The 15,290-nt window shown below is 36.9% G+C and overlaps 1 protein-coding gene across 2 annotated transcripts in view; it reads left to right on the plus strand.

Moving 5' to 3' along the window:
- The window catches only part of LOC149299004 (ankyrin-3-like), a 138,309-nt gene extending 128,500 nt beyond the window's left edge, over window positions 1-9,809 (plus strand). The window contains exons 39-43 of one of the 2 annotated variants that reach the window (XM_089486695.1): window positions 1,605-1,850; window positions 2,124-2,271; window positions 3,074-3,419; window positions 6,203-6,205; window positions 9,744-9,809. In XM_089486695.1, the coding sequence (XP_089342821.1) occupies window positions 1,605-1,850; window positions 2,124-2,271; window positions 3,074-3,419; window positions 6,203-6,205; window positions 9,744-9,809 (809 nt within the window). The remainder of the gene's footprint in view (window positions 1-1,604; window positions 1,851-2,123; window positions 2,272-3,073; window positions 3,420-6,202; window positions 6,206-9,743) is intronic. The other variant, XM_089486694.1, reaches the window with a different exon arrangement.
- Window positions 9,810-15,290: the final 5,481 nt, after the last annotated feature.

Consider the following 15,290-nt stretch of genomic DNA (forward strand, 5'->3'; position numbering starts at 1 on the left):
TCTGTGCCACACAACTGAAATTTTAGAAATCATATAAGCAAAACTATCAAAGCAATTTTCCTGGAATAAGTCCTCTTTATATTTGGCGGCTTAATTCCATATTGTGTGTGGCTGAGGATAGAATGCTCTGACATATATTAAAAGCCGTAGCGTTTGTTCAAAAGTAATATCAGGAACCATGCATAGAGTGAAGCATTGATATTGTAATATACATTTTGCTCTACAGACATTTAATAAATGTCATGTCATATTTAATAAAATGAATGTACACTTATTCTCAGAGCATGCATTTGATAATGTAAATATCAGTCTTTTTTCAGGTTAAGTTGTTGGTCGGTCTGCTTCCGCTTTCTTTATAATTAAGTACCGCTTGCTCCTGCTTCTCCTCTGAATTCTGCACACCTCCCCAAGACCAGACTATATTCTACTTTTCTCTCCTATGAAAAAAAATCTGCTAATTTTCCAGCTCCTCTTGGAAAAAGAACTCAACCGCTAGCATTTGTGTTATAATTGTATTGATGTGCTGCATAATCACCCAGACTGCAGTCACCGAAGCCTTAAGCAATAATTTTCAGTTGCTAGGAGCCGATTTGTTTTAGAGATGGTGCCATTGGTACTTATTACTCTTTTTTAAGCTCTGTCTGCTGCAATTTGTTTTTTGTCCTGTAGAAGTGGAGCCATAATGCTCCTAGCGTTTCAGCCATCCCTGCCAAGAAATGTAATTAGGGCGGCAGTAAGTGAACAGGGGACGTACATTTTATTTTCACGTCATGCGCCTCATAATCTTACAGTCTGTATGTCTCTAGATGTGTACATGTGTTTTCACTGCTCATTTTTTCTTGTTTTCTCTCTTTGGTTAGTGTTTCTGATCTTACCTATGTCAACATCATCTCTTCAGTCTTCAAGATCACCATATTCATCTCATCCTATATATCCGCTAGTTATTTCTGTGCCTGAAATATTTATCTAGACTCCCTAGTCCCCTCTTTTAGCATTCCTTTAGATGCATTACATTGGAAACGCTCCATGGCATGTTTCGGTATCGCGCTATATCCTCTGACTCTAATGTTTGAGGATATATTGTTTCCAGGGGCACTTTTTATATGTAATTTTTAGCAAAAACACAGAACTTCAAAATAAATATATGAAATATTTGTAAAAGTTCACAATTTAATTAAATATGATCCAACATACATTGTTGTCTTATGTAACTAGAGCAAATTATTACTTCACATGTTCCAGCTACCATATATTTATTGCTGTATAATACTTAAAAAAAATCTATAAATATGGACCTCACACATATGTGCTTATTTAGAGTCACTTTATCGTGACTTATTATATATAAATCATACGCTGGATATATATAACGTCCAAAGGCCTCAGATCAATAGATCTAAACAAAAGATATACATGTGGCACTTAAATATTTAATTGAAAACCACAATACTAGTGAAATTGATGTTTAGAAGGCAATCTTGCTGGCTCATAACTTCACTCATTCCATATTTTGGTTAAGTCATTTTTATTATAACATTCTGCATGCATGTATTTTTCAGTTTCATATTTCATTACATTCCGTTGAAGTGTACTGTCTTCCTTAGGTTATCCAGCCATTCAAGTGGAACTGGAAACTCCTACTGGCTTGCGTTATGTTCCTCCCAACCCCCTCCACCAGGATGATTTCTTTAGCGATAATTCTAGTCTAGAGTCACCCCTTAGAACTCCTAGTAGACTGAGTGATGTGGTAGTAAGTCCTCAGGGATATGGTGATAACTTATCAGCCCCACCAGTGGTGGCTGCAGAAGACACATCCCTAGATGACAGCAAAGGCGATGTCTTAATTCAAAGTCCAGGTGCCTCTTATGAAATGGTTATTCATCGCATAAGATTTGAAGACATAAAACTGTCTGACGAACCACAACATGAGGGTAGCTCCGTCGAAGTTGAAAAGTCTGTTGGGTATGCACCACTCCAATCAAACGAAGAAGCCGGTGAAAGTTTACAGTATAAGAAAAAAATGTCTGGTCCTGAGGAGGAAATGACAGAAGAAAGGCTTAAATTCCTATTTAAGCATTTTCATCTTGAAAAAAATGAGTCAGAGGAGATGACAGAGGAAAAAGTGCAGGACATTCTTAAAAATGTTGAACAAGCAGAACGTGAAATGTCTTCAATTACAGGTTGGCATAGTGAAGCTTCCAGCATCAATGTGGAACCACCAACTCCAGATCGCAAAATGAGTAGCGAACTATTGGAACGATTGGACGACAGGTATGTACAGTATTCAATTATCTTGTGTTTTGTTCATGTTCAATTTTGGAAATGCAAACATATTTAATTATGCTTTTTTATATGAGGTAGAGAAAAAACAGGCATTAATAAACTTTTCTAAAGAGCTAGCATTCTTTCCATTGTGCTTAATATGATGAAAAAAAGCATATCCCAGTTATCCTGGGCCCTTTTATATGATTTACAAGAGTAAATTCATATAAAGGTGGCGTATTGAACTCGGACCCTAAAGACCCAAAGGGATAGGGTTATTGAGAATAGCAGGATGAGATATTTTCATTTTTTCAAAGACAAAATCCCATTAGTTATTTGTGTTAGGAGTTAAAAGTCAAATGAAAGTGTCCAAAGCAAATTCAGCACAGTGTTCCCACTACTTTTCTCCAGGACAGGGTCTCCATCCACTCCAGAAAACGTTGACCTGAATTTAATTTGTTGAATACTCATAGATAAATCTTCAAAATTATAATCCTTATGGTGGTTAGACTCTACCCCAATATGGTGGACACTAAAAAATGTTTTTTTTTACAACAAGGTCCTTGAACCATATTTTGGCACTATGATAACATGGTATGCATATGTGTAGAGAATAGAGTTATTTGTAGCAGGACTTAATTGGCTGCACAGTTCTTCTGTCTTGGTAGACTATGCAGTTTAAAAATATTTTGATATCTATTACATGTTGGTAATTAGGTTGATGTGTACAGTGTATGTACTGCACAGTTTCTTTTTCATTTTATGTAGGAAATGTTTTAGTTTATTTTGGTGTTTGCTTTTTCTTTTGTAGCCATGAGTCCATTACCTCATACCTTAAAGGAGAAGTTGGAAGGTTAGAGTCTAGTGTTAGTCCTTCCGAGTCAATAACAGAGGGCAAGACAAGATCTACTATTCCCGAGGCTGATATAAAACTGAATGAGAGACAAAATATAAAACCAAAAACCTTCCAGGGAACTAATGGTAAAGGTGAGCAGACCTCACCAACAGTACATCAGAAATCCATGGAGGCAACAAGCAAGACTGTAATAGGAGAGCATAGAAGCTCACTGCCTATCAGTGCTAAAAGAGCAGGGCCTGAAGAAGGAAAATGCAGATCAAGCATTCATGTCGAGGAAGGATCATCTTCAGAACAAAAGGTATACACTTAGTTATTGACAAATGTATTTGTGTGTAACAGTCCAATGTGTTGCCTACTATACTATGCTATAAAAAACAATCCTATTACCATGATATCCCAATAATTTTGTAATAATTGTATTCCAAAAACACTATGAGTATGAGCTGAGTTAATTACGTTCCTCCTCCCCATCTTAGTGTAAGTTCTTATTCTCGACCAGATGGACATGCGTAGGGGCTGAAAGCATTGGGCAGGTCTGGCTCAGTTTGTGCACCAAGATCCGACATCTGGCCGGGCAGCAACTTTGTGTATTCTACACCATTGGCTTTAGCACAACACTACAAAGTACACATTTATCGGTTGTGGAACAACTTGCAGTTTCAATAAAGAAAAATTAATTAAATAGAAAAAATTCTCAGAGCCTGCCCAATATTGAAGCCATATGTATCATAATATTTTTATATCAGCACTCCTTCTTGTATAGAAAAATGAAATTCAGCCCTGCAGTATAATTAAGAAATTAAAAGGACATCTCCCATGCTTGGCTGATAACTTTATGTGGATAGTGGATAGCCTTGTAAGCTACAGAAAAAAATATTAAAACTCATATCTGTTTATCATTATGTATTACTAGATAGTAATGTCTGCTGTACCACGGACACAGTGGACAGGATAATAATTCTTACATATCAAAAATCTCTTTGTAAACATTTGGGGTATAAAATGAGTGAGGGCATGAAGAATTTTCACCTTGACTGCCTTTTCAGTTGTAGTTCTAGGAAAACTGACATTCAACTGTCCCAGACTAAATGCGGGTCAGGACAAATATATTCCAATATTAGTTAAAGTCTGACCCTGAGATTTGTTTATGCTCATTGCATAATGAAAGGAAAATCTAAGGGCCTAATGGACATGGTATCCATGCCACTGTATACGGTGCCGCTGGCCACAGGTTCTGTATTATTTAGATGACCTGACATTTGCAACAATGCACGGTATGTACAAACAACCAAGTGCTTTTTGAGCCTGAGACTGGTTATAAACCAATTATATTCAACAGTGTATTTTACTTTGGAAGTAAATGGGTGCTTTGCCATTAATTTAGCTTTAAAAAGCTGTTAAAGCCACTACTGAGCATTTCCATTTAAAAAAAACAATGTGATGACGTACTGTCATTGCCCTTTCTTGGGTCTGCACTGAGTTACTCGGTTGCCAAAGTCGGCCTTAATTGTGTAAAATACGCTCAAATTACTGTAACTATATGAGTCTAATTCTTTAATGCAAATGCTTGACCATCTAATTGTTTACATTTCTGCATTTGGATGATGTAAATTAATGAATTGCTGAACTCTTTGTACATCGCTAAAACATGCTCTCAATTTGTAGTTGAGCTTCTGGGGGCAAATTCCATTTGGTGAAATCTCTGTGACGAGGCATGTCATGTTTTACTCTTATTGCTTCTTTTTATAGCAATTCAGCTCATGATCATGCCCTTAAAACCCTGATCTAAAATCGCAAGAGACACATACTTACATACCTAGCCAGACAAAGACATGGTCACACATTACAATACTCACAAGCATACCCAGCCAGACCCTAACATGCATACCCAGACAGACACGCAGCTCACTTACCCCACAAAGCATCAGCCTGTCTTTGATGCAGGGTCACGCATTGCATGACCCCCCCCCCCTCCGACACCTGGACTTGTCTCTTTATCCCTACTCCCAGAGCATGCCTCCATCTATCTCAGGGAGGGGCAATCATCCTGTTGCCCCCTGGATACGCAATGCAATTGCTTTGTCTATATTTATATGAATTATGATCATTGTCCTACAAAACTATTTCCTTCTTGTTTTATAGAATAAAACATACAAATACATATTTTTTTTCTTTTAAGTCTTCTGGTAAAACATGCCTAAAATGCATTTATCAGGATTCTAGTGACAGTGAATATGAGAGTGCATCAAGCTCAGATGAGGAACGAAGGGTGACTACAAAAGTTACTCGACGGCGGTTAATATTAAAGGTACAAAGTGCTGATAGTTAAGAATGTCGGCACCAGCATGGATTGGTTGGTGGGCTTTTTTTGTTTCAGAAATAGGGTATTCATTAACATTTATCTTTAGAGAAAACATTTGTTTTACTTACATTTTAAATGTGTTTTGGAATGTGTTGCTAACCTACCTCAATGGCTTAAATGCATGTTTTGAAGACTTTTACAGTTATCAAGTTTTATTGGTTTTGGGACAACTCCTATACGGAGTCATGCCAACCTCAACATGTTTTGGTAAATTTGGAAAATACTATTCATGAAAATTGCAATGTGTTATAAAGTTATATATAGTTATATAGTTCAACCTTGTGCTGTTGATACAGAAAAAAACACAATGAAACAATCTCCAATTGTGCCTTAAAAGGGGAAACATTCCTTCATGACTCCAAAATAGCAATCAGAGTTCTCACTGGGTCAACAAGCTTTAACTAATCCTGTCGTTATAACCAATGCTATTCTTCTAGCATGGCATCTAATCAATATTTGGAGGTATCTGCTTAATTTGATCTGTGGTTAGTGATATCCAGCTCTCTGTTGTTCTTTGCACCGTCCTATTAATGACCAGGTTATTAGAGAGTGTCTGGTATTGTCCCCGTATGGTTTCGTAAAATGCTGTCATACCCCCTCTAAGGGGATGTAACAAATTCTACTCTAGCCTTTCTCTATAACAAAGCTGTTTCATTCCATTACCTTTGTATCCCACTTCTGCCCTATATACCTCTGCTACATAACGTCCTTTTTAAGAGCAGGTGCCCAGACATACTGTAAGGCAATACCACTTTATATAGATGACAACATCTTACTTTTCCTTGGAGCAGCTAACTGACATTGAACAAAGTGTGTTGATCTACAATTATATCCCAAGTCCTTTTAATTCAATGATCACCATAACAAAACCCCATTTAAGGTAATAATAGTATAATTTACACATTTATTTATTTTCCCAAAATACATAACCTTGCATTTGTCAACATTAAATTTAATCTGCCTCTTGGTCGTCTAGTCCTCCAATTCGACCAAATCTCTTTGAAGGAAGAAGGGTCTATATTAGGTCGGATTTCCTTACTTAATTCTGTTACCAGCAAACACTGACACATGGCTTTCATTACCCACAGCAAGATCATTAATACTGACATTAGATAGTAGCGGGCCTAGGACAGAACCCTGAGGTACATCACTTACTGTTTTTGTCCAGTTGGAGTATTTTCCATGGACAACAACTCTATGAACAATATCTTTAAACCAGTGTTCAATCCAGTTGCCTAAACCTATCTCTTTTAATTTGTACAGTAACCTTTTATGATGAACTGTATTAAATGCTACAGAAAAATCCCAATAAGTCACATCTACTGAAAGATTCTAACTTACTGTTAGTCAAGGTGGCATCAATGTTCTATCAATGTATAGTAGAAGGACCTGTAGAATAAATATACCTGCGGCATGTTTAGGTAAAACAATAAATTGCATTAAGTTCTTACTGCATACTGAAATACTGAGTTTGTGTACTGAGTTTTGTAAATGGAGTATTTTAAACGTAATTTCTAGTAATGTTGAGTGCCTAGTCCCTTCACAGAAATCTTTTACTGAAGTTGCCAATTGAAGTGAAAAAGCTTCTTAAAATGTTTTGGGTTTTTTATGTTACTATGAAAGAATAAAATTTCCTGTGAAGGTTTATTTGCTTAACCGGCTAGAGCTCAATTAATGTTTTCTAAAACCCCATACAAGACACAACGATATCCATATTTTTCTTTTTACATTTGGCTATGCAGATATGGTATTTACAAATGTAGCCAGACACACATTTGTAATGTAATGTGCCATTTCTGGATATGTATGATAAAATAATCTGCATATCAGATTAACACAGAAAATGATAAGATGATGTCAGATCATATGCATAATCACAGAGTGATGCCCTGCTTTACTGGGTCTCTGGGTCAGTATCTTCTTTCTCCGGGTGGATGAGCGATGTCTGGATATGTTCACTCCTCATCCACTTTTTACCAACGCCAAGCCCACACCCCACCATCTAAAGGCTGCCCCTACACATGGCTAGCCATACACCCACATGAAACCACTCACCCAGAAAAGGGAGAGCTAGCCTACCCTGGAAGGTTCCCAGGTACGGTCACACATAACATGACATAGAAAATGTTAGCTCTTTTTATTTTATCATGACCTTTAACAGAAATAGTAATGTAATGTAACAAATTGGTATTTTCGGTATTTTTGCCCAACAAGAATGGTTTCTGGGATGTACAGTGTAACAGAAATAAAAGGTGGAATATACAGTTCAAAGAAGTTGAGTATAAGTACATTCAATAATTACATTCTACATCTACATGAAATACATTCATTATTCACTTACCTCCCTTGTTTAATTGGTTGCCACCCAACTGGACATGGGATCTGATCATTGAGCTTCTACCTCTAGAAGCCTGATTATTTTTTAATACACCTGTATAATAACATTCCTATAAGAAAAGGGGGGTCTGTTTGGCAAGGGGAAAGACCAAGAATCCAAGAATAGAGTAATACCTTGGCTTATTTTAATGATTGATAATCATTTCTAATGATTATTTATGATTATTTATTTGTCATGGTATTCCACAGTTGAAAAAGTCCATTGCTCCAAAGTGAATATACTTCGTTATTTTCTATTATTATCATACCATGCCACATCCTATTCATTCAGGTTCTGAATTTATGAAAAAGTAGAAACGCCTAGCAGTTGTAGAACTTTGTTTTAAACATTAATATGCGATGTAAGCAAGATCTTTGCCTAGCATGATGATGTACAAAACCGGTGTAACTTTGCATGTTTGGAGTGCGCATGCAAGATGAGGGTGTCTACTTCGATTATTTAATACTCTGGCACTCTTTAGGGAGAGAGAGCAAAAAACATTCCCGGGGAATCTGTTACAGAAGAACAGTATACAGACGAAGAAGGAAATATCATCACAAGAAAAGTAAATAATTGTGTTTTGCTGTGCTGCTTGAGCTTCCTGAATTAGTTCATTGCTCAGAGGCAAAAAATGTGTGACTTGCCCCTTGTCCACTGAATGCTTGTTCGTAACGCTCTAGCCATTAAGGAAAAACAAATAATGTTGCTACCTCTCATAGGTAACTCGGAAAGTCGTGAGACGCGTTGTGGTTCCACAAGAGAAAAAAGTTGGTGGAACAGTTACGGTTGGGGCAAGTAGAACTTCTTGTGCTGAAGCATGGTTCCGTTTACTGTGTTGAGTTGTTTAATGTGTTGATTGTGTGCGGATAACTATATCCAATGCTACAAATATAACCCATCAATGTTGTGTTGGTAGTGTACCTTTTTCCATAATGTTGTTTTTTATTTAATCCAAATATTATCTGCTTGTAACAGTTTATACAGACTAGAATTTAATGAATTCATTGCAGTTGTTGGATTTTACGGTGGGTGAAATCTCTGTATGGTAGCCTGACACGGTGGGGGGCAATTGGGGATAATTAATGAATCCTCTGGGAAGCTCTCCTTGGACAACCATAACTCCAAGACATACAGAAACCCCAAATTCTATGAATGTAATATATTTTTTTCATAGGGAACACAAAGCATTGTATGTGTCTATGGTTTGTATGTTGTTTTACCGATTATACCATTACAAACTTCTGTTCACTCTCTGTGTCCATACTTTCTGTTGTCTTTTTGCTCCTGTCTGCAAACACCCTGGTCCTTTAAGACCCCTCACACACACACACGCACCCCATTTCATTTTGAAACTTCTCTTGTGCTTTTTCATAATGTCTGTTCTCCCTTTTCATTGTTTAGTGTTTCTCCTTTGCCTCGTCGTCTTCACATTGTGGGCCTATACCTTCAGAGAATCATACACATCACCATCACTGTTGCCTGCTCTGGGTCCTACACATTATTTTGGGAATATTAAGACTATCAAGCTTTTAGCACTACACTTTTGTTATAGCGGACCCCCATACAGCTTCCATGCCACTTCAGTTGTGAGACTGATCACTTGTAAAGTAGTATGTCCTGAGTACCTAATTTCCTACATATTTTAACACTTTTGTTCTACTAATCTTTTGCAATGTGGTATTTTTTATGTATGCATCTGGTTTTGCAGATTTTTGCTTATATATTTGTAAAGTAACGGGATGCCTTCTGCCTCTGCTATTTGTCTCGGTCATTTGCACTGAAGTTTGGAATGTGCTTAACTGTCTTTTTTTTTTTTATTGTGTCTGCAGATCATTTTTTTTCCTTATCCTATGGTTATGCTTATATTTCTTTCTTCATTTTAGACTGAAGGACACAAAGTGAAAACAAAGAAAGAAGTCCGGCATATTGAGAAGAAGAGTTATTCATAATGGCATGTTGTATAAGGTCAGTATATATATATATATATATATATATATATATATATATATATATATATGTGTGATTATTTAAGTAAACTTTTGGGGTACTTACGTTTGCATCAGCTGAGACTGAAGTTAACATATACCTATCAACAGAAGCTCTAGTCAACAAGTTCCTTAAAGGTCATTAAGGTTCCCCTAAGCTCAAGGCTTTATTGTCCACCAGGTCTACCAGGCACTTAAACATGGTTGCCTGCATGACCACATTGTTAGTGGCTCCACAAGAAGCCAAAGAGTCAGAGTTAAGTGTAGTTCAGCCTTTTACCATTCATTCCATGCCCAGTATCTACAAAGAAAGTGACTTAATGCCCGCACATTTCTTTAGCTGGATTAAATGGAACAAAGCTTCACCATGTTTTAAATGGAAAATACACTTTTCAAGCAAAAAGATTGACATAAATGTGCTCATTCACATGTACTGATAGGTTGCCAGCTTCATTACTGAATGGTTAAAACAGTTAATTGTTTTAATTAAGTTAATTTTATTTTAAATATCACCTCCACCTAAGCAGTTTTCTAGGGAGAATATATCTTCTGGCTACAAAAACGGTCCATTTCTTAGGGCTACTGCTGTAGGCCAAGGTCATTCTGCCCTTGGTGGGTCCTGGATGCATTGCAAGGCTAGCAATTTAATGCTGATCCTATAGGTTAGCTTTCTAGATAACAACATTTACTAAGTTGAAGAGCATTACCTTGCCTACCACTCTAAAACGTGCATTGTTATATTGGGGAAAATGTAGTCTTCTAACACTCATGGTAGCAATATTTAGGAAGAGACAAATACAAATCTGTATTTCCATATAAATATCTTACTAAATTCCTCCTTTGTAACATTTCGTACATTAAGGTCATTGCAACATGTTTCATTTCATTAGCCTCAGCTAACCGTTAACTGAGATTGAACTGCAATGAATATGGCATAAAATGTGATAAAAATGAATAAAATGTCAAGCACTGACACCCTCTTATTTGTCATTCTAGGATCAAGTACAGTTATTACTAAAAAAGGAAGAAGAATGTGAATTCATGAAAAATCACAAAAATATATAAATAAAAGTGTGTGTTTGCTTTTTCCACACATTAACGCATGGGTTTTTATGTTAAAAAAAATCCTTTTAAGTTAGCATGAGGCAATTTTACAAAGCATGGGAGATCACCTTCATTTTGGACGGTGTTAAGGAGTGAGGAGTTTACGATGCAGTGTATATATAAAACACCGTGCTGTTAAAGGCATCTCTACTGGCTTGGAAAATCAGGACGATAACATTGGTTGGACAGTCATCTCTAAATAAGCAACATCCCGCCTTATTTTTCTTGAACCCTAATTTTTAGGGTAAAAAAAATACTCTTGATTTTTTTTTTTTTTTTTAATCATCAAGGATTTGCTGTAAATAAATAAAACCTGTAAAAAAAAATTCTGACAAACTAGATTTCATGTTAATAACGCACCGCCTGGTAACTATTTACAAACAAGATATAACGCTCATTCATATAACTGTATAGGTGTCTTCAACTAGGGGATAATACTGGGGTCTCCACAAAATCTTGTATTATATCAATTCAAATGTTTGTATATGGAAATAAAAAAAAAAAAAAAAGGAAAAAAGCCAACGGCTTTTACACAAATTTCTTTAAATTTACTGCAGATAATACGAGACACTCACCATCTGCAGTTCTGTGGAAACAAAATATCATTTTCTTCAGATTAATAATATTTTGGTGCATGCGTCTCACCTTATTTTAATAAAAAATTTCAACTTTGCCAAAGCTACACTGAAACACGAAAAAAGAACAAACGTCAACAAAAAAATACAATATTTTAGCTATTTACACAGCCCTTTAACCAGTACTGTTGCCGTTGCCAACTTTCATTGAAACATCTTTGGAAACTAATGACATATCCTGCGTTAGCGCATAGAATTCTAGGCACTTGCTGTACTTGCTTTTACGAGGGTAGGGTAATAAGTACGTAAGGCTTCGTTCATGGCTTGGTGCTTCCACGAGCACAGCAAACCGGACAGAAATAATTAGGTATTAGAAAGGCAGCACTATGTGAGTTCTTACTGTATTGTGTACTGGCTTTAAGATGTAGTATCTTTTCAGTAAGCCAATCATCTGTAATCATTCTAGCAGTGTAATATTAGGTTGTTAATGCTGCTGTGTTTTAAAAGGGCATTTTTATTTGGGTTTTGGTGAAATCTTTTTCATTTGTTGATTATATTCATATGAAGAACAGCATTCATTGATAATAGCTCTAATAACAATGTATGAAATCAACAAACACTGGATGATCTAGTTGATTAAACAAATAAATAAATTGTGTTTAAAACAAGCAATTTCTCTCTTTTTTTGTCAACAATTACTGTGCGCGGCTGCCTGGCCAATTCTTGTGACAGTATCCCACCTTTCACCTTTGCGCTCCGTTTAATATTCCAAAGTTATACCTCCTGCAGTGTCCCTGATAATCGGACCATTTGGTTATTAGATAAGACCACTTTGGAAAGTTTACAGCAGATTCATTGTTCAGACATAACCCCACTGTGCATTCCAGTAGAAGAGTAGGGATGAGAATGAAAAAAAGTATGTCTTTGGAATTATCTGGACATTGGACATTACATTGGATCTGATCTTCAGTCATGGCTATGGACAAATATAGTCTGCTTCAACTAATAACATGCAAACAATAATATGCTTTCATGTCTTTATTGGACACACCATGTAAACATTTACAGTGCAATTAAGTGGAAGAAGTATGTCAACCCTTGGATTTAATAACTGGTTGAGAACCTTGTGCAATAAAACATTTACATCTCTCCACATAGACCACTCAATACCCATCCTTGACACACAAAAAAAGATATCTTACAAAGGCAGACCTTCCTTGTAGTTATATTTAAATGAATACACACTTTCTGAACTCAATACATTTCTAATGACATTTGTGCCTCTTCAAGCCACTTTTTATTTCTTATACCATTTTTATGCCAGCAATACAGAATTGGTGGCAGGCTGGCCTGGGAGGCAAATGGGCAATTCGTCTCTGGGCTGGTCAGAATTAGGGCTTGAACACGGGGCCAGTCTGCTGTGGGAGGCAGACGTTCAGGAGAGTCACATAACATGGCCCTGTAGTAGTAGAGTAGAACACTTTAATCGCATGGCATTGGTGGGGGGTCTATAAGTCACTTGTTCCGCTGCCCTTTCAGCCAGAGGGTGCCATGCCAGGTATGATAACATACGTTACATTTAGAAATTAAATGATGCTGCCTGTGGAAAACACATTAGTGAAGCTAGGCTTTGTTGTGGCTGTAGTGTCTCTCCCTCAGAGTTGGCGGAGGAACTAAGGAGCAGATGAACAGAGGAAGGCAAGGTACTACAATTCACAAAATAAAGATGTTTGGACTATGTTGGTGGAGGAAGGTGTTTCATAACACGGGGGTTAAAGAGATGGTAAGCATGTCTTTACTAACGCATCAGCAGATCACATGAAGGGGTTCTGGATGTTTGCAAGACCAGGAATGTTAAAATGCCATCTGACGAATTCTCATTTCTACTGAACAAAGTGCAGATGCTTCATTTTCATTGTTATGGTATTAAAGAGATAATAATGGGATGGAAAAGGACAAAAGATTTAAAATACAAAGACCACTGAGCAACCAATGAAGCAGAATTCCAGGGTCCACGAGTGTTTTTAAACCAGGGCCGGGTATTACTGAGACCTTATGTGACTTTGGGACCTACTTATAGCTATTTATGTAACAAAGTCTTTTAATAATAATGTATTTTATTTACACAACTTAACATAAATGAAGAGGAAGGGGTGCAGCTGGGTCATGTAACATGGTGTAACAGATGAAGGCAGGCTCCAGGAAAGATAATTGTGTGTTAGAGTGAGTGTAAGTGTGTGTTTGTTAAGATGGGTAACAGGTGTGTGTTAGTTTGAGTGTGTGTTAGTTGCAGGAGGGAAGGAGGGAATGCATCCATTGCTGAGGGATACCAGCAGCTTTGTTCCCCCTTTAGAAAAGTAGAGTCATCCTTAACTATGCCATTATTGTGCCAGGCCATAGTAATAATAACATTGTCTTGGAAGAAACCTAAAATATGCAGAGCCAGCAGGAAAGGAATGTAGTGCATGACAGCAGACATGTCAGAGGATACTCTCCCTCCTTATTCACATCAAATGTTAAGGAACAATCATTAAATGAGAAAAGTAGACAAAAAAAGCTGTACTTACCGTAGGAAGCTGCAGCATACGACTCCCTTTGTGGTCTAAGGGTTCTCATCACTAGCTCCCTCTACATTTCTCTCATGACTGGGTTTAATGGCAAAGATAGATGTTTCCATAGTGTACAGATGTGGGTTTAATATTGTTTATTTTATTGGGCCGTTGAAGCCATCATGTGCACTTTTCAGCAAAATCTCCCTTTGCATCTGCGTCTTTCCCCACCGCTCAGATCCTTGGTTTGCAGGAGATGTACTTAGCTAAATATTGCTTGCCAGTGAACCCAAGCAGTATACTCACCGCTGGCCAGCAGTAGCCCTGGCTCACATAGAAATGTATGAATGCATGTGCAGAAAGCACTTCTGCTAGGATGACCACATCGGCCATATTTTCCAGGAAAGATATGTTTTTCATATTGATGAGCCTGAGTATAGACTCACGATGGGAAACCATTTAGTCAGTTATACATCCCCCATACTGCAGGGCAGCACTTTATCTGGGGTGGTCAGCAATATGTAAAAATTATGTGTCGCCTGGAAAACATGGCCAATGTGGTCACCCTAACTTCCGCTGATTATAATGGAAGTGCTTTTCTACCACTGATGTGCTGCTTCAAACAGCCAAAAGTAGTGCAAACAAGCAAGCAATGGAAGGGGCAATATACTGCATCTCTAGGGCTTCTCCTAAAGGTCAGCTGCTTTATCTTTTTCCTTCTATGCAGCAAAAGCAACGCATATCCCTTTAATCTGTACATAGTCCTACGGACTGTATTGAAAGATATTTTTTTATTATAATTATTTTATTTTTTGATGTTTCCAAAACTGTATTTGAATTATGTTTTTGATCCTGCGTTTTATATTTTGCTTACACAAACTTCGCCTAATAAAATGTCTGAGCAAGTCAGGCAATACATAAAATGCCCGATGTTTACACTTTCCTATCATGTATTTTAATAGACTTCTCAAGTGATTCCTACTTAGAAAATATACTTTATATGCCATGTACATTGACAACATGGAAAGTCATTCTTTTTCACAGTTTGTCACTTATATGATGTCTATAATTATAGTGTCAAACCTTACCTTTGCAGTATAATTAGACTAAACGCGGAGAGTGGTTCTTAATAAGATGAAAGCGAGCATGTTTTTAAAGATGCAATTTACAGTTTGTCTGGGTTAGAAAACAAGTCATTTAAATGTGGTTTCAAAGCT

The sequence above is a fragment of the Sceloporus occidentalis genome, unplaced genomic scaffold, assembly GCF_023333645.1.
Source record: "Sceloporus occidentalis isolate IW3139 unplaced genomic scaffold, rSceOcc1.0.p SCAF_30, whole genome shotgun sequence".
Taxonomy (NCBI): domain Eukaryota; kingdom Metazoa; phylum Chordata; class Lepidosauria; order Squamata; family Phrynosomatidae; genus Sceloporus; species Sceloporus occidentalis.